Below are 18,399 nucleotides of genomic sequence, written 5' to 3'. Positions count from 1 at the left end.
GCCTCTGGGGTTGGCTATTACATGAGTCTTGCGCCAGCGTTTGGTTCGCTAGCCTCCGGCGCAGCTGGTCAATGTGCCACCGTATCACACTGCCGTCTTCCAGGACCACTTCATAAGAAAGTGGCCCTGACACCTTATGAACCACAGCTACCACCCACAGTGCCCCTTGACCATAATTCCGGGCCCAAACCCGGTCACCAACTTGCAAACGTCGTGGTGGTTTTGGCTGTGCTGTGTCTGAGGCAATTCTGTCTGGATGCAGCTGATGCAGCTTAGTGATTAAGTGCTGTCCCCATCTAAGTTCATCTGGGCTTCTGCCTGTTGAAGTGCATGGCGTTGTGTGTTGGCAGAGTAAGAAATCTGCCAACCTGTGCTGCCAGTCGCCAGTTACGATCCTCTTTAAGGATTCTTTGGTCGTTCAGACCATGCGTTCCACTTGGCCATTTGAGGCTGGGTGAAAGGGGGCCGAAGTGGCATGCCTTATCAGGTTAGCCCTCAGAAAGGACTGAAATTCTGTAGGGATAAACTGAGCCCCATTGTCTGAGACTAGCACTTTGGGCAGCCCGTGCGTTGCAAAGATCCTGCGCAGTTCCTGGATGGTCCTGGCAGTAGTCATATTTGGGACTGGTGCGACCTCTAACCACTTAGAGTGGCTGTCCACAACAAGGAACAGCTTTCCCTGCAATGACCCAGCAAAGTCAATGTGGATTCTTGACCACAGGGCGTGTGTGGCTTCCCTTCGGTAGACAGGGCCTTGAGGCATTTCGGGCCTTGATTGCTGGCATGTGAAACAGCTACGTACTTGAGCCTCAATATCTTTATCCAGCCCAGGCCACCAAAGGTAGCTTCTTGCGAGTGGCTTTATTCAGATTATTCCCGGATGACCCTCGTGCAGAGATTCTAAAACCCTGGACCTCAAAGAGCTCAGGACTATGACCCGACTCCCCCAAAGGATGCAACCCTTATGGGCTGAGAGCTCATCCTTTCTCATGTAAAAACTCTGGAAGTTTGGCCCCGGACATATGTCAAGCCATCCTGTGTACACCCAGTTTAACACGCAGCTAAGCATCTTGTCAGCGGCTGTTTCCACAGCCACATCCCCAGCTTTAAGGGGAGACTCTGGCAAATTCTGGATAGCCAGGATGCGAACAGCCAGAGCAGGGTCTGGCTCTAAAAGTGGCAGGGGCAGTCTACTGAGGCCGTCTGCATGGCCCATTTCCCTGCCCTGATGGTGAATCAGCCTATAATTAAGGGCCAAAAGGAAAATAGACTACCTCAGCATTTGTGGAGATAGAATCTGAGGTGTCTGTTCATTGTGAACAAACCCAGAAGTGGCTTGTGGTCCATGAAGACCATGAAATGGCGGCCATACAAGTAATCATGAAACTTCTTAATACCGGCCACTATGGCTAGTGCCTCATCTATTTGTGCGTAATTGTGTTCCGCTGAAGACTAGGGTCCTAGAATAATAAGCGATGGGAGCCTGCCTCCCGTCAGCCATCAAATGACTCAACACAGCCCCTACCCTGTAGGGAGATGCATCACAAGTGATGCAGAGGCAGCTTTTCACTAAAATGGCTGAGTACTGAGTTTGAAGACAGCAGTGATTTGACTGCCAAGAAGCTTTTCTTGTGGACACTCATCCACTGCCACTGTGCCTTTTCATCCAAGAGTCTGTATAACAGCTCTGCCACTGCAGCCTTGTGTAGAAAAAAGGCATGATAAAAATTCAGAAGTCCTAAAAAAGCCTGAATCTCCCCCTTAGACTTAGGATTGAGAGCCTGCTGGATTGCTTTAAGCTTGGAATCTGTTGGATGAATGCCTGCAGCATCTATGGGGAAACCGAGGAATTTGGAAGAATTGACCCCAATCTTGCATTTTTCTCTTTTTAGTTTCAGCCCTGCTTTGCAGAATCACTGAAAGATGGCTTTAAGCCATTCAGCCAAAATCTCCACTGACTCCCTGGCTATGAGGACATCATCAAAGTAGGGGCACACACCTGGAATGTTCTTGAGTGTGCACTCCATCACTCCCTAAAACAGCTCTGGGGTTACACTGACCCCGAACTGTAGGTGCCTAACCCTGAAAGCTCCCCTCTGGGTGACAATGGTCTGGGTTTCTGCTGTAGCATCATCCAAGGGCAATTGCTGATAGGCTTGTGCCAAGCCTAATTTGGCGAATATGTGACCTCCCTGTAGTGATGCCAAAATATGGCTGACTACAGGCACCGGATATGCATGTTGTTGAAGTGCTATTAATAGTGCACTTATAATCTGCGCATATGCGCATCTCACCATTGGCCTTAAGTGGCATGACTATGGGAGTCTCCCACACCCCACTATCTACTGGCTGCAACATCCCTTGTTGCACCAACTTGTCTAGCTCGGCATCGATTTTGGGTTTGAGGGCAAAAGGCACTCTACGAGGCTTGATCTGTATTGGGGTTAGAATAGGCTTGTGCAGTGGCCCTCAACAACCACGATGTCCAATGGACCCTCAAATCCTTTGAACTGCACATTAAGTGTACCTTCTCCTTTAACTGCTATGCAGGAGTTTTGGAAGTCCATCAGCAACAGGTTAGACGGTGTGAGTTTAACTCGTTTGCCACTGCGACTGCAGATGTGATTAAAAGTTCCTTGGGAAATTATAGATAGTGCTGACCCTGTGTCCAGTTCCATGTTGCATGGAACTCCCTGAAGCTTGACGTTCAGCCTAAGCTTCTCTGATGGGCACCAGTTCTGAACACGCTCCTTCGGCTAGAGCAATAGCCAACTGTCTGTTGCCCCAAGGCCCTGGTACCTTTCCTGAATACTTCTTGTGGTATGTCCCACTGGCAACCTCTGCAGATGGCAGCAATGTGGCCTTTGCTTGCCACATGCCCGGCACGATGCTATGTGGAACCTGCACTCTAAGCATCTATGTTGGCCTCCACAGCCTGCACATTGAGTGAAGGGAACTGCCTTCTCAAACAGCCGCTAGTTCCTCTCTGGTTGCTCCTAAAGCTGATCGACCTCAAGGTCCGTGTTGCAGTCTTCTGTTCTTTCGGTGTCCTTGTGGTCGACAGTTTTTGGGCTGGGAGTGTTCTTGGAGGGACATAAGGCCTTGACAGCTCCTCCGGTGGCTTTGTCGGCTATCACCTCCTTCAGGGCATCTTGGAACATGAGTCTCTTTTGTAAATAACTTCTCGATTCCTCAATCTGCAAACCAATTGGTCTCTTAGTCTTTCTTTGAGAACTGACTGCAAAGTTGCAAAGCCAGGACGCCTGGTGTAGGGTGGCTATGAACTCAGTAGCAGACTCTCCTGGCTGTTCCTCCCGCGGCTCAAATGCATGCCGCCATGCAATTATGGAGTTTTGGCTCAAAATGGTGCTTGAGCTTCTTAAGATCTGCATAAACGACTGACTCAAGTGTAGCCGGAGCGACTAAGTTTTCGGCTATATCGAACGTCGTCTGGCCACACACGCACACACAGACAGGAGTGTCGTGGCCTTCAACCCGTCTTCACTAGCATGCAGATAATTTTCGACGTGGGAGATGTAAGAACTCTACCTCTCGGGATGCGCCATGTCAAATTCTGCCAATTTGCCGACCTTGGCCATGGTGAGTTTTCTTTGTCCTCGCAATGCCTTGTGCTACTGTGCTGGCCCTAAAACGGATCCTCAGGGCGTAGTGATCTCCAGTGTGGTTTGCTGGCAGACTGAGGGGGGGGGGGGAAACGTAGTTCCTGCCAGGCTCAGGTGCTAGTGACTTCTGTCTTCTTCTTAAGCAGCACATCCCATCTTCGTTGCTACTGTTAAGTTCTCACCTCGGTGAGACATTGATGAGGCAGAACGGTGAAACAGCAACACGTTTATTCAGTAACAACAGAAGCAGCTCCAACTGCTGCTTAGGTTCTATTTATCCAGTCTGCCGCTAGTCAGCAGCCAATGAAATTAAACAGTAATTCCCCGCCTAAAATGCAAAGTTACAACTCCGGACACAAGCTGTCTGGAGTTTAACCATATCGGCTGTTAACCATTGCACACAGTTTACAAGCAACTTATCTCAATACATAACAAAGGTATAACAGAATTGTAATTGATTAATATCTTTATATGGCTGTCCATCTGATGTGATGTGACTCTGGGCAGAAATAGTAAAAAAAAGGCATAAACAGTAAGGATACCAAACACAATCATGTTAAAACACATAAACACATACACTCACGTACACATACATACACAATTTGATCAGCAACAGAGCCACATCAAACTCTTTGTCAATCCTATATGATTTATAAGTATGCTTTTAAAAGGAATTAAATGGCACTAAGAATTCCAGCGGTGGAGATTGCAAATTCCAAATTGAAGTTTGACATTTTCAAGAGATCTTACTGCATGTAATATTATTGTTTATATAACACTAGGACACTCCACTGATTTCAAAGAAATATTTCATATATTATTGATGGCATATAAAACCTGAAGAACATCTGAACTTGATTTATTTAAAACCAAGTAGATTTTAACCATTATTTTTGAAGCAAATATATTCAGATATAAAGGTTTTACTTTATAACCAAGTCTGATTTTATTTTTATTATAAAATTTAATTAAGTCTTTTTTTGTATTCTTACTTGTTTTATCATTTTACAAGTTATTCAAATGGATGAACTTGTTCATCTGTATTATAGTAAAACAGCTGTAAATGTTCTACCATTATCTGTGAAGATTAAATACATAACAAATATTATTTTTTAAGAAGTATGTTGTATATCTTTGTGTCAAACATAAAAAAGTAGTCAAGCTTGACAATCAACAAGTGTTTTAGGAAAACTATTGAAAGTCTAACAATAAAAATAACCATCCTTAAAAATATCTCACTGAAATACAAATTATATAAATGCATGAAGATGAAAAGAAAGGGCCACATTTACACTTTTTGTCTCTAACAACCTATGCATATGCTAACAATACTTCAATGATTTAGTCTTTGCAAAAAGAAATCTTTGGTTCAGTACCTGGTGTCTGTAACTGTAGGAGAGAAAATGGCAGAACCAGGGGAAGGAGTAAAAAAGTTTTGATTTATTATGTACCCACAAAGTCCAAATCCCCTTGATAGTGATTGGCCCTCATCCAATGATAACCACTTTTGACTGTTGGCTGAGAAGATTCCTGTGCATAGGTTTTAAGCAATAAATCATGTGAGGGCTTGATTTTTCATGCCTGACATTAGGGCAGTCAGAAACTGAAAAAGCTGTCAAAAGCTTTAGGTAAAAAAGGTAAAGTTTCCCCCGCACATGCGTGCTAGTCGTTTCCGACTCTAGGAGCCAGTGCTCATCTCCGTTTCAAAGCCGAAGAGCCAGCGCTTGTCCAAGGACGTCTCCGTGGTCATGTGGCCGGCATGACTAGACGCCAAAGGCGCACGGAATGCTGTTACCTTCCCACCGTAGTGGTTCCTATTTTTCTACTTGCATTTTTACATGCTTTCGAACTGCTAGGTTGGCAGAAGCTGGGACAAGTAAGAGGCACTCACTCTGTTACGCGGCACTCGGGATTCGACATGCCAAACTGCCGACCTTCTGTTCGACAAGCTCAGCGTCCTAACCCACTGAGCCACCGCGTGCCTCAAAAAGCTTTAGATAGCTGTCTAAATTCTGGAAACTAAAGTTCATAAATCTTGAACCAGATTCAGGAAAACAAGAGAGATCACATGAACTAGATAAGTCATCTTCAGCATAAGATAGCTTTTTGTGTTTTCATGTTTATTGGAAATCTACACCCCCCCCCCCCAGAAAAATGAATGAGAGCACAATATAATGAAGACTTGGTTGTTTGAACATGCCGGCCTGGACTGAGGGATTGGATTTTAGTGTTTAAATTTAAAAAATTTTTAAATTTTAGGTTGTATTTATTACTTAGGGCTATTGATTTAATCTTATTTTAATTTTTATACCTTGCGTGTTGTTAGCGTTTTAATTGCCCTGTACACCGCCCCGAGTCCTTGGAGAGGGGCGGTATATAAATCTAATAAAATAAAAATAAAATAATCCCAAACAAAACTCCTTATGGAAAAAACTCTGAATCATAACATTCTTGCCATAATGACATATCACCCCTTAGATTACTTTCCAGGAACTCTTGTTCAATCTCTCTCAGACACACATATACACACACTACAATTAAGTAAAAGGAGCTTGAACATATTGTTTCAAATAAACAAGCTTCAATGTGCAATATATTGACAGAGGAATATGGCTAGACTATAATGGAAAATAATTGTTGTATAGTCCAACAGGACATTGATAGACGTAATTTTCAAATGGTAAACTTATCAGAACAACAGAATAACAAAAGTTGGAAGAGTATCTTGGAGGTCTTCTAGTCCAACCTCCTGGTCAATCAGGAGATCCTATACCATTCCAGAAAAGTCACTGTCCTACCTAACCCTAACCCCACTCTTCTTTGTGGCAGCCTCTCTCAAATATTGGAACACTGCTATCGTGTCACTCCTAGTCCTTCTTTTCACTAAACAAATCCAATTCCTGCAACCGTTCTTCATATATTTTAGCGTTCGTATCATCTTTGTTATCCTTTTCTGCACTCTTTCCAGAGTCTCGACATTTTTTTTATAACACGGTGACCAAAAGTGGCTGCAATATTCTAAGTGTGGTCTTACTAAGGCTTTATAAAGTGCTACTAATACTTCTCATGATCTTGATTCTATTCCTCTGTTGCACTGGCTTTTTTGCCTACTGCCGCATATCGCTGGCTCATATATAAATGATTGTTCTTTAACAAGATGTATATGAAAAAGAATCATGTGCTCAAAACCCAAGTTTTCTCCATTTTTTTTCTGGTTCTCAGGAACATAGCTGGTCATACTTTCTTTGGATGTATATAGTCTTCTCTAAATAGTCTGTGAATTGTAATTTTCTTCACATGTTGTGCTATTGCAATTCAAGATTTTTATATAATAAAAAATCACGCTAGATATTTCCATTAAATCAGGGAAACCCACATATTTTCATGCAATGTATAAATGGGAACAGTTATAATCTACTGTGCAAAATATAGAAAGAGCTAGAATTACCCCAAACGGAGGATATGAAGAGGAAGCAGTGGCTGGAGCAACACCCACTGTGGGAGGTGGAATCCCTGAAGAAGAAGGCGGGAATAACCCCAAGGCATTCAGATTTAGCCCTGGAATTAAATGTGCTTGAAGCTGGAAAAATATGGAAGATAATTAATTCAGCAACTTAATTAAAAATATTTACTATTTTAAATAAAGGATTCTTTTTTGCTTAGTAGTCAAAATGTAAATAATTTAAATGGAGTGAAATTTCATGTAGCTAATTAATTTAAAAATATCAGAATCTTTTATCAACATTAACCATATATACACTACAATTCTGACAAAAGCAACTATTGATTGGTTCTATGAAATAATGTAACATAATGAAATATTTTCACTAAATATTATATCTTTAAATTTGCATGTTCTACGAGTTTAGCCTTCACAGGTAATTAAATACATGAAGAAAGATTACAACACACACTAAGGAGAAATAAGAACTGTCTTCTTAAAAGAATTGAAATTATCATGAAATCACCTGAGGCTAAAATTTTCTACTTATTATGTCTTTGAATATAATGGCTTACAGCACCTTTCAATCGCAATAATCAAGAATGAATGCACTTGCAACTGGAGTACCTAACTAACTACTCTGGACCATTAGTAAAGCATCATAACCAATGCATTAACATGACCCATTTAGACAGTTATGACTTTTTTCTGAATCAGGTATTACCTGAAAAAAGACATGCCTTTAAAGAAATGCTGCACTCATAAGCATACATGTTCAAATAACGTTTTTCAAATTATTTTCAAAGACAGTAAGTCTACCTTAATAATCAGGAATATATAAAATTCTACTTCTGACATTAAAATAGAACTAAGCAGGCAAGGCTTTTCTAAGGTGATCAATTGGACTCTCCAACTGTGAATAGGGACAACTGTGTGGTACTTATTTGGATTTCTTTAATATGTATTCATTTTATTAGATTTTTCCAATAGAAAGGACAAAATATAAACTTTTGTCCTGAAACTGATTTAGCTCTATTGTAATTTTTTGGACAAACACTAAAAAAAAATGATAGCAAATTTACACCCCTCATAAGAAATGCACTTACATTCATAGCAGCAATATCATTTTCATATGACTCCCTGATTTTCTTCATTATTTCCTCCTCAGCCTTGGCACAAGTGTCAATACTGCCTTTAACTGTAATGGTTCGTTCTGGATTATATAGTGTCAAGTCCTGCAATCTTCATAGCAGAAAGATATGAACTGATATGCATGTAATAGCTAATATATGAAGCTGAAACTGAAAATAATTATTTTTCAAATGAACCTAAGTATTTATATTTCTTCAGATAAAATTGTAGACAAAGCTTTAGAATATAGAAATCCTAGTAACCCAGGTTCAAGAATGCCTGTCAGCCAATCCATTTTCATGAATGATATAGTCAACTGGAATGCCAGTAATTTAAGAAAATATAGTCCATTAGTTGCGTCATGTCGAGACATGGATTGGTTGAGAAGACAAGCATATAGTATGCAAGAAGTCAGTAGGATGTAGCCTCCCTTTTAATGTCTTCTACCTTCAGAAAATAAAGTTCAACAAGTTTCTACTCTTCTAAATCTGATTATTTAAGTGTACAGGTTGTATTCGTGTATATTAAAAACCACATGTTTAACATGTCATCACATTGCTCAGTGTCTTAACATTTTTAAGCTATACTATTACTTTTACAGCTGCTATAGGGATAAAAGGCTTTACTGTTCAATTCATGGCTATTGATATAAGCAATTTATTGCAAAATTGAACAAATCCAGAAATGTGTACAATTAAAAAAATCAAAACATGAGTCTTTTGACAATAAAACGCACTAGGATAAAATTTCTTTTCCTCTTTCACAAATATATGGATCCTAATCTTGTTCCATCTAACATGCAAACACATACACATACACATATAACAATTATTAAAACAGATTGAACACAAAATGTATCTTAACTACAACTTACTGGTCAATTGAAATGATACTACCTGTTACAACTTTTCTATTTTAAATAAAAACCTCCCTCACGAAAGTGAGGATCAACAGTTCTCTGTGCTACTGACTTACAAGAGGGAAGAAAACCTGTGACTCCCCTGGCTTTCCAGATGCAGACCTTTAAAATGTATAGTTTAAATCAATTCAGCATCCCTGTGGAGTTTACCACCGAATACTGGACTTACTGCAGAATGTGTCATGGAGAGTTCCTCCTCCCATGTACTTGGAAGCAAAGCTGATCTTACTAGATTTCCTGCCTCAGGAGGTGGGAGGGAGTTCCCACCCAGTTTGAGAGCTGTAGTCCATTGGGTGCCATAAAAAAAATTAAGAAAACTGCACTGAAGTGTTTTCTTTTATTATCCAACAACTCCAACAAAGAAACATAAGAGGAACAATGCAGAGAAATGGAGAACAAAACAAAAGATTTTTTTTTTTTGGATTCTGAGGGGCACAGGGAGCTTGTGATAAAGAAAGATGATCTCTTAATGATTTGCAGTAGCCCTCAAAACTGAGATCGGTGAAAATAGGTTGATCTCCTTTCTTTCAAAAATGTTGGAAAACACTGCCCCTTTACTCATGTATCGATACCTACTATTAGAACTTGCTACAAAATTATGTACTACTATGTAAAAAAGATTTGAGGGAAACATCTGAACACAGTATGGCCTTACATAGATTCCCTAAAGGATGACGCATTGATGTCTCAGACATCCATCCTTTCAGACAAGGATGTTTGCAGATTCCTTTAGCTCAAGTTATTCTTCACTGGTGAGTACAATGCCATTCCTAGCCCAAAGTTATATTAGATATTACCAAGGTGTGCAACTTTTCAACAAAATGAAGCCAACACTGACGTAAAACAAAATGTATCCCCATCTCACCCCAGTAGTTTGGATTCTTGTATAAGCATCCAATCCTTTCTTCTTTCAAGTATCAAGACAGAAGCAAGAAAGACAGTTAATACCCAGTAGCACACCATTTTGACATAAAATATGAACAGATGTTTCTGAACGACTGTTTTGTTTTAAGATTACTTACACTTGTAAAACAGTGTATCTTTTTGCATCTGTAAAAAAATCGGGTTCCATCTCCAATTCTATGAGCCAATGCAGCTATGTCAAGACAAAGGACCAGCCCCAAGCAACTTAAGAACAGAGTGAAGAAGGACTCTATAATTTTCGTGAAAATCTCAGTAACGAAAACTCTAGTAACATATGCAACATAGTATGCATTCAGGCAACAGCAATTTCTTTGAAACACAATTACACTGGGAAATCTGAAGAATCCCTACTGGGAAACAAAGTACCATTCCCTGTGGGCTACCAGCAACCTCTGGCATTCCTTTCCTTGAATTTAAACCATGAATACTGAGTGAAACAGAGCAACTAGAGAAGCGTTTGACCCTCAATCCAGATTCCTTTTCACATTCAGACTGGAGGCATTTAAGTAGATTTTTGTTGCCTTCATAGCTATTTCCTTTACCTAACCCAAACAAGAAATGCAGCATTCCTTCTCTGCCTATTCCCAGTACTGAGAAAAAACTGTTCACAAACTATTCATTTTTCCAATAGAGAAGTCGTCTTTTAATTGCATGGTAAGCATATCAGGAACAGGGGATGATCCTGTCAAAATCAGATGCAGAACTCTAGCTGGAATGACCTCTCTCTTTGTGAATGAGTAAAACGCATAAGAGACACAATACCTCTATTGATAGTTTTGTATTGTGAGATCATGATAACGTGGCAAGCACTTTACTACACATGGGATTATAGCTGAGAAAACTACACTACATTCTTTCGAACTAGTACCAAATAATTCTCTCCTGAGCTTGCTAGAGCCTAGAAATATACGTACACTGGGGGAATAAGATTTCTTCTGGAAAAACAAGATATGAATTTGGAAAATAAAGATGAAATCTCATTCATCAGCTCTATTCTGATATGACTCAGAAATTACAAGGCCTCAAAGGTGATTATGAAATTTGAGTCATAGTCAAACTGAGTCAAAGTTTACTAACATTGAAGAAAAACAGCAGCTGTTATTTTCCCTTACATGAGATTTATGTAAGAGAATAGCATCAGTTACTGTAACTTCATAGCGGTTGAACAAAAAAACACAGTATTGAAATAAAAATATTTAAAGGACAATAAATTGTTTTAAAATTGTAAACAATCACAAATATAGATGCATATGACATGAAAAAAAATGTTTTGTGAATCAAACAGTTTTGGCTTTGACATTTGGCCAGTTCATTCATTCAACACTATTTGATTCTGGGCTTCAGCTAAGACAAATTCTGGTACAGTGAGTAAGACAAGGCCTTGTTGCTCTTTCCACCTAATCTTTCTCAACATAGTCTATGCACCAGCCCATTCTAGCTCCTTCCTTCTCCCTAGACATCAACGTGGTTTAATTAAAATGTGGTGTACCTAACAGGCTTATTTACTCTTTTCTCATTTTTCTTTCCTTCTCCTTAACTACCAATATAAGCCTCTTCTGAGCTTGCCTTTTCTGTCCTCTTATTTCTGGGCACTCAAACTGGCTGTTCCATGGTTTGAATGTTTTACACAGCCTAAATTTAAAAAAAACACGTTTGAAACCTGAGCCTTATTTGCCCTAAAAAAAACCTAGCAGCTGAGTCTCAGTCCCAATGTTACAAACCTTTGGGGGAAGCAGTGAAGCTTCGCCAAGGGCCCTAACTGTGCAGCTACCAAATGGAACAGAGTAGCAAGGCAGTTTATGCAACACAGCTCTTGTGAAGCCCATCTTTCAATGCTTCCCCCTTTCAGCACACATATGGGGTTAGGGATGCCCCCACCCCTTCTTTCACTGATTCCCTCCTCTCCAAATAAACCATCTCCATCTGAGGTCTGTCAAAAAGGAAACATTCACTCATCCATCTAAAAAAGAAAAGCCTATCAACCTTTCTTTGGGCAATGCCCTCTCCCCATTTGCTGAACATGCTGTATGCTGAGTGCACTCTGAGGCTGCTGACAGGTTGATTTTGATATGCATTCCCCATTGTATGTGCACTTGCTTACTCTCTTCTAATCCATTTCTCTCCAAATAATAGAAATACAAGCATTAATTCTGTTCTTGTAAATTATCTGTGGGGGTAAACATTCTAAAGGACAGGAGAATAATTAGGAAGCAAACAAAAGCTAAGGTGTGAAACTTTAGTACTCTTGTCATTTTCAAGAAAGTAAAATGTGGTCATGTGATCTCTCACTTAGCAACTGCTTCACTTAGTGACAGAGTTGCTAAATGAGGCAACCTATACCTTTATCTCCAATAATCAGCTCAGAGCAGGTATGAATAACTGTCATTACGAAAAAAATTCTTTGAACCTGTATGTGTTTTGTCTGCTTTTCTTTCTTCCAAAAGGTCCATGTTACAAGAATATGCAGGTACAATAGTGGATTTGCCACTTTTATCACTACCATGGAAAGCTCAAAAGTGATCTATTCCATTAGATTCACTTCTGATTTTTCTACCACCATCATACTAGGTATCTTTTCAGTCATTTCATTTCCCACAATTCTATGGAAAATAAAGATCTGCTTGGAATCAGAAACTAGGAAAAGGCCTTACTGGAGCAACTTCATCCAGCACATTTTTTTCTTCCCTAGGCTACAGAAACTGGCTAGGTGCTCATTCGAACTTTTTGCCAGGTGGCCAGGAAAATCTTCAAGTGCTTTCCGGAATTCTTCTGAATCCATTTGCAGTACACTATTCTAAAGGGCCTGACTTCCATGCAAAAGTTCTGATCTTTTCATCTGCAATTTGATAAGGAAGTGATCTGACCACAATAAAATGTCAATGTCCTTCATCTTCAGATAACATCTCATCTGGTCTGAAGTAAAGACCAGCTCCACTGTGCCTTGGCATGTGTTGCAGGGATGGAATTACCTGCAATAAACTCCATGATCCCTATGGAGGCTATGAATTCATAAGAGCCTTCCTCAGAACATGGAAGTTGAAGTAACCCAAGATTAAAAGCTTTAGAAACTCCAAACTAGTGCAAAAAACTTCCATGTTAAAAAGTAGTAATGAAAAATATGAAACTTGATAATATACAAATGAGTATGTTATGAATTCTAGTCAAATTTAGAGACAATAGAATGCACTGCATTGGAAACATTAATATCCCTTGGGAATTCTGTAACATTTTTCAAATGCAATATTTTTATTATTTATTTTAATCCCATTTATATCCCGCCCTTCTCCGAAGACTCAGGGCGGCTTACAATCTAAGCACAAATCAAATGTGCTTAGCAATATATTGAACTGCATACCTGAGAAACTAATATATATGTCATAATCTTTATTTGCATTTATGTGCATAAAAATAAGTTTATGATGTAACAGATGACATTTCTATGCAAAGTAAATATATTGATTATCGCATAGACATAACCTAATGGAATTAGTAACTCTGTGAATGCAGTTAATACTTTTTTTCCTAAAGCCCTGCTGGCAATTAGTAGTTCTAAGAAGTATATCAAGATTGACTTGTTATATTCTTCCTTAAAAGACTAAATACTTACGGAGATATTGTGATTTTAGTGTCAGTATCCTGTTCAATTTTTTTCAAATTCCGTCCCTCTTTACCAATGAGTCGGCCAACAAAATTATTATGTGCCAGTATCTTCAAGGGAATGTCGTCTGTGCTGTAAACATTCCAGACATGTGTATAAATAAAAGTCACAAAATTTATCAACCACAAATTAAGAAGCAGAGTCATTTTTCTATGATCAAGTTTGTAAAGTTTATTATATAAGCAAGAAATTCTCAAACTATGTAGGAAAATTAAATTTCCTTAAGAATAAAAGTTGAAGCTTTAAACCCATCATTTCCAAATTGCTTTGAATATATTGCTATGTACAGCTAGTATAATTTTACGTTTTCTAAATGTATGTTTATCTAGAGTATTACATTCCTCATACAAATGGCATTCTGGATACCTTAAGGGTACCTCTAATAAGTGTGTAATATCAATGAAAACTTTATTCTGTATGAAACTGATAGATTTGAATAGTAAAATAGTAACCCACTGAGATTTAGAAGGCTCTGGACTAAAATACTGATTTCTTACTCAGGAATATGTTTGAAATCAGGTTTAATTTTAAAGATATTTGTTTGCTGGAAATATAATACAGTTTTTCTATTATAGTTAGAATGGGTTTTCTCATAATTGAGCTCTAAAGCAATTTATTTCTTAGTTCAATCAGATTGCTTATATTTCCAGGGAGAGAAAATTTATCATTTGCTTTTCATAATATTTCCTATCTCTAATAATAGATTTCTTTTATATTCAGTAATCATAATCTGTTTAGGACAGGGGGCCCCCAACTTTTGGGCACTGGGGACCAGTTCCGTGAAGAAGTTTTTTCACGGACCGGGGGGGAGGGAGAAGGTCATGTGTTCCGTGGCCTGCTGCCGGTCCACGGATCAGGGGTTGGGGACACCATCTTATCACAGTTTAGGGAAGAACAGAATATGTTTAGTACTATCCCACAATAACTAGATGAGCTGTTTGATTATAACTGATGCCCTTTACTACTGAATTAACAGAGATGTTAGAAATGAAAGCCTCATACTGTGGTTAGTTGCAGTAATTTCAACTATTATTAAAACTTCCATCGTGTTTCAACTGTTACTGTTCAATTTATACAACAGTTGAGATGACTTTTGGATACTATTTAAATTATGATTGATAAAAATATTGAGAAGCACTCTTTGCTCATATGTATTTCATTTGCTAGTTTGAAATGTTAAGAAATTTACTTGAAATTCTGGCATCATTTTTTTCACATGAGTATTTACATCTATCTCTATATTTTAACTGTACAAAATATGCTTAAGAAATAGCTAACTTATCTCCCTCTTTTGTCTATTTTTTCAATATATATATAGACAGGATTAAGATGTAATATTCCTTTGTATATGTTTGCCATACTTACGGTAAGTATTTGAGATAGATGAGAGAGAGAGAGAGAGAGAGAGAGAGAGAGAGAGAGAGAGAGAGAGAGAGAGAGAGAGAGAGAGAGAGAGAGAGAGAGAGAGAGAGATATCCCTCTTTTGTCTATTTTTTCAACATATATGGACAGGTTTAAGATGTAATATTCCTTTGTATATGTTTGCCATACTTAAGTATTAGATAGATAGATAGATAGATAGATAGATAGATAGATAGATAGATAGATAAGCAGGCAGGCAGGCAAAAACATTTTTACTCACAATTTAGTGTCCTGAGCTTCCTTTTGCATTATTTCCATGATAATTTTACAAGCAGTTGAGCATCCTTCTGGAGTAGAATGGATTGTGATTGGTTTTTCAGCAGCTCCTGCATTTTCTTTACGATGAATATCAATCCTGAAAAGAGGAAAAAAATCTCAAAATATTTGTGAGTTTCAAAATCTGAGTCCTATGAAAATAAACCAAATGGAACCAAATTGTGATACATTCAGTTCAATCCATTTGGCCTTGTTGCCTAACTTCATTTAGCTTGCATCTGCCCTAAGATTAATGTTTATACAGAAGATGTTTCTCATCAAAAAGCTCCTTTGAGTCCTCAAGACAGTAATTTGTATATATTTTAATCCAATCAAATTTTAGACATAGTCTCTCTGAAAATAAGCTTGGTTCCATGGAAATGATTTGTCAGTATTGTATTCTGGGATTTTTTTTTCCAACTTCCCTATCTGAAAGCCCTGTAGCTTTCAAATGATTATACTTACCTTTTTAAAGATCAACCACAATAACTCATATTCACCCATTATTTAATATATACAGAATAACAATTTCTATATTTTCCCTGCCTTGGGACTTGCCAAATTTCAAACTCTTTTCTCTCCTTGTAGTGCTAACATAGAAAATCAAGCCTTGATCAACTGCTTGCCATCCATCTGAATACTTGTAGTCCTCCACTTCTAGAACTACATTAATTCAGGGTCACTTTCAGACCTACAACTCTGTGTGACTGAAGAACACATTTTGGTTCAGTGAAGAACAGGATGTTATGCTTGGCTTTTAAACAATGCTAAAAATTCACTCAAAAATGGATGTCAAAATAATCAATAAAGTGCAAAACCTGCAATCAGTGAATACAGCTAGAAAAACAGGCTTCAGTTTTACTTGCTTGAACAAGGACAATACAGCAATAGTACAATGAAATGCAAAGTCTTCATTGGACATTGTTCAATGCAAAAATACTACCTCTTCATATTGGCCTTATTCAGATTCCATTCTGCCAGATTATAGTTTTGATAACTGGAAACATTTTACAAACATCCATGCTTCTCTTATTCATACAAATGCATCTCTTCCATTCTCATTTCACAAATTGACTATTCTTTCAGGATTCTACCTGAACTTGGTTTCAACTAACAGAAGTCTATTTTTTTATTTTTAAAAAATCTTTCTTAAAAGAAGTGAAAGTATATATTAAAATATCATACTGAATTCACTTTTAAAAATGTTTTTTTTAAAAAACCCTACCTCAATTAAGTTTGTTAAACTTCACATAGTGACTTACTTTGACTGTGTCTGCTTTGTGATGTTTCTGATTGTGGCCCCTTCTTTTCCAATAATAGCTCCTACGAACTGGGTTGGAACAAGTATCCGTAATGGAACATCAGACTGTGGTTTCTGTCTTGTTGCTGCACCTGGTGAACCTTGTCTAGGGGGACCTCTCTGCCCAAATCCACGTCTACCTTGAGGATGCTGCTGAGGTGGTGGTTGGGCTGCCATTTCATCAGGGATATATGCAACTTTTAATGAATAGTTTTCAAGCTGGAATCCGTTCAATTTTTCTATTGCTCTGTATAAGTTTACAAAGAAAGTAAGTTGTTGCAGATGAAGCAGCAGAACAGCCAATCAATTATGGTATAGCATTTCACTGGGAATGGTAAGCTGTCCCAACTGGCTCATGAGGTCATAAATAACCCTTCTCTTTATGCCTAAAATATTATCTCCTTCCTTCCTCATGGGGAAACACCTTAAGATGACTCGAAAGCAGCATTAATAGCAACTTGAAGCACAATTTCTCTGAAGTTCTGCCTTTTTCTTATTTCCCTAGGGCAAAAAGTACTTTAGAAGCCAGCATCTGAAAGTGTTTCCAGTTCTAAAGTGTTTTGACTGTTGGCTTTTGAAGAGCCACATTTAACTCCTTTCTCTTTATAGATAGGCAGAAATTGCCCAAAAAGAGCCCTCTGGCAAATGAAGATGTGATTGGCTGGAAACTTAAAACTGCTTATCATTGGCAGATAGACAACATGATAAGAGGAAGGACTCTTGTCCTAATTTATGACACTACAAATAGAAGGAAAAGAACTGGACTTTGGGCTGGATCCCATTCTCCAGCATGCTCAAGAAATTCAAATTCCAAGTATAGGTAATCCTCAATAACTTTCCTATTTAATGATCATTTGAATTTACAACAGAGCTTAAAAAACAGGTTTGCAACTGGTACTTGAACTTAGAATGTTTGCAATATCCTTCTGGTTGTGGTTCAGGCACTGAGCAATTGGTGCACATTTGGGACATCTGAAGTGTCCCCCAAATCATATATGATCACCATTTGTGACTTTCACAGCTGGCTTCCAACAAGCAAAAGTCAATGGGGAAGCCAGCAATAACTCACAAGTTGTGGTTATGTGATCATGCTTAACAACCTTGGGTGATATACTTGACAACTACATAACTCATGTTGTAAGTTGGAGAAGATCATCTTTCACAAAGAAACAACACTTATCAGCAGAGTTGCCAATCCCAATTATTATTAAAAGATAATTATCTTTTGATAATTTGAATTGTCATTCTTTCTTCTTTCTTTCTGCTTTTTCCTTCATATTATATGACTGTTCAGACCCCAAATCTGAAGGTAAGGTTTTATTGCCTGCTCTTAAATAAAGCCTTTGCCTTTTAAAACTACAAACTACAAATCCTGCATGAATAGGAAAGATCTTTTTTTCCTGCTCTGCCTTCCCCAAATAACCAAGTTTTAGAAAAGCCTATATACAATTAAAATATCTAATCCAACATCTGTCAACTCAAAACATGAATTTCTCATTGAGTTCCCCATTTATATTATCATGCATCTATTTAAACCATTTGTCTTCCTAACAGAACAATTCCTGTTTCCTCCATTACTCATTTTTGAATCAGTATAGCAATATATTATAACGTTAATCCCTTACTCATACCAAACTCACCTCAGATGAAAGGATTAAATACAGCAGTGAAAGCATCCTTATTTTCATTCTTTTGAAGGGCAAACAGCCAATCTGACTTGGCAAA

The 18,399-nt window shown here is 38.3% G+C and overlaps 1 protein-coding gene across 1 annotated transcript in view; it reads right to left on the bottom strand.

Annotated features, from left to right (window-relative positions):
• IGF2BP3 (insulin like growth factor 2 mRNA binding protein 3) overlaps positions 1-18,399 on the bottom strand; it is a 65,455-nt gene that overhangs the window by 12,955 nt on the left and 34,101 nt on the right. Inside the window, 5 exon segments of the mRNA XM_083378680.1 lie at positions 7,072-7,203; positions 8,172-8,307; positions 13,647-13,769; positions 15,340-15,474; positions 16,637-16,921. Of these exon segments, the coding sequence (XP_083234806.1) occupies positions 7,072-7,203; positions 8,172-8,307; positions 13,647-13,769; positions 15,340-15,474; positions 16,637-16,921 (811 nt within the window).

This window comes from Vipera ursinii (assembly GCF_947247035.1).
Source record: "Vipera ursinii genome assembly, chromosome: Z".
NCBI classification, from domain to species: domain Eukaryota; kingdom Metazoa; phylum Chordata; class Lepidosauria; order Squamata; family Viperidae; genus Vipera; species Vipera ursinii.
This window is presented reverse-complemented; position numbering and strand designations above follow the sequence as displayed.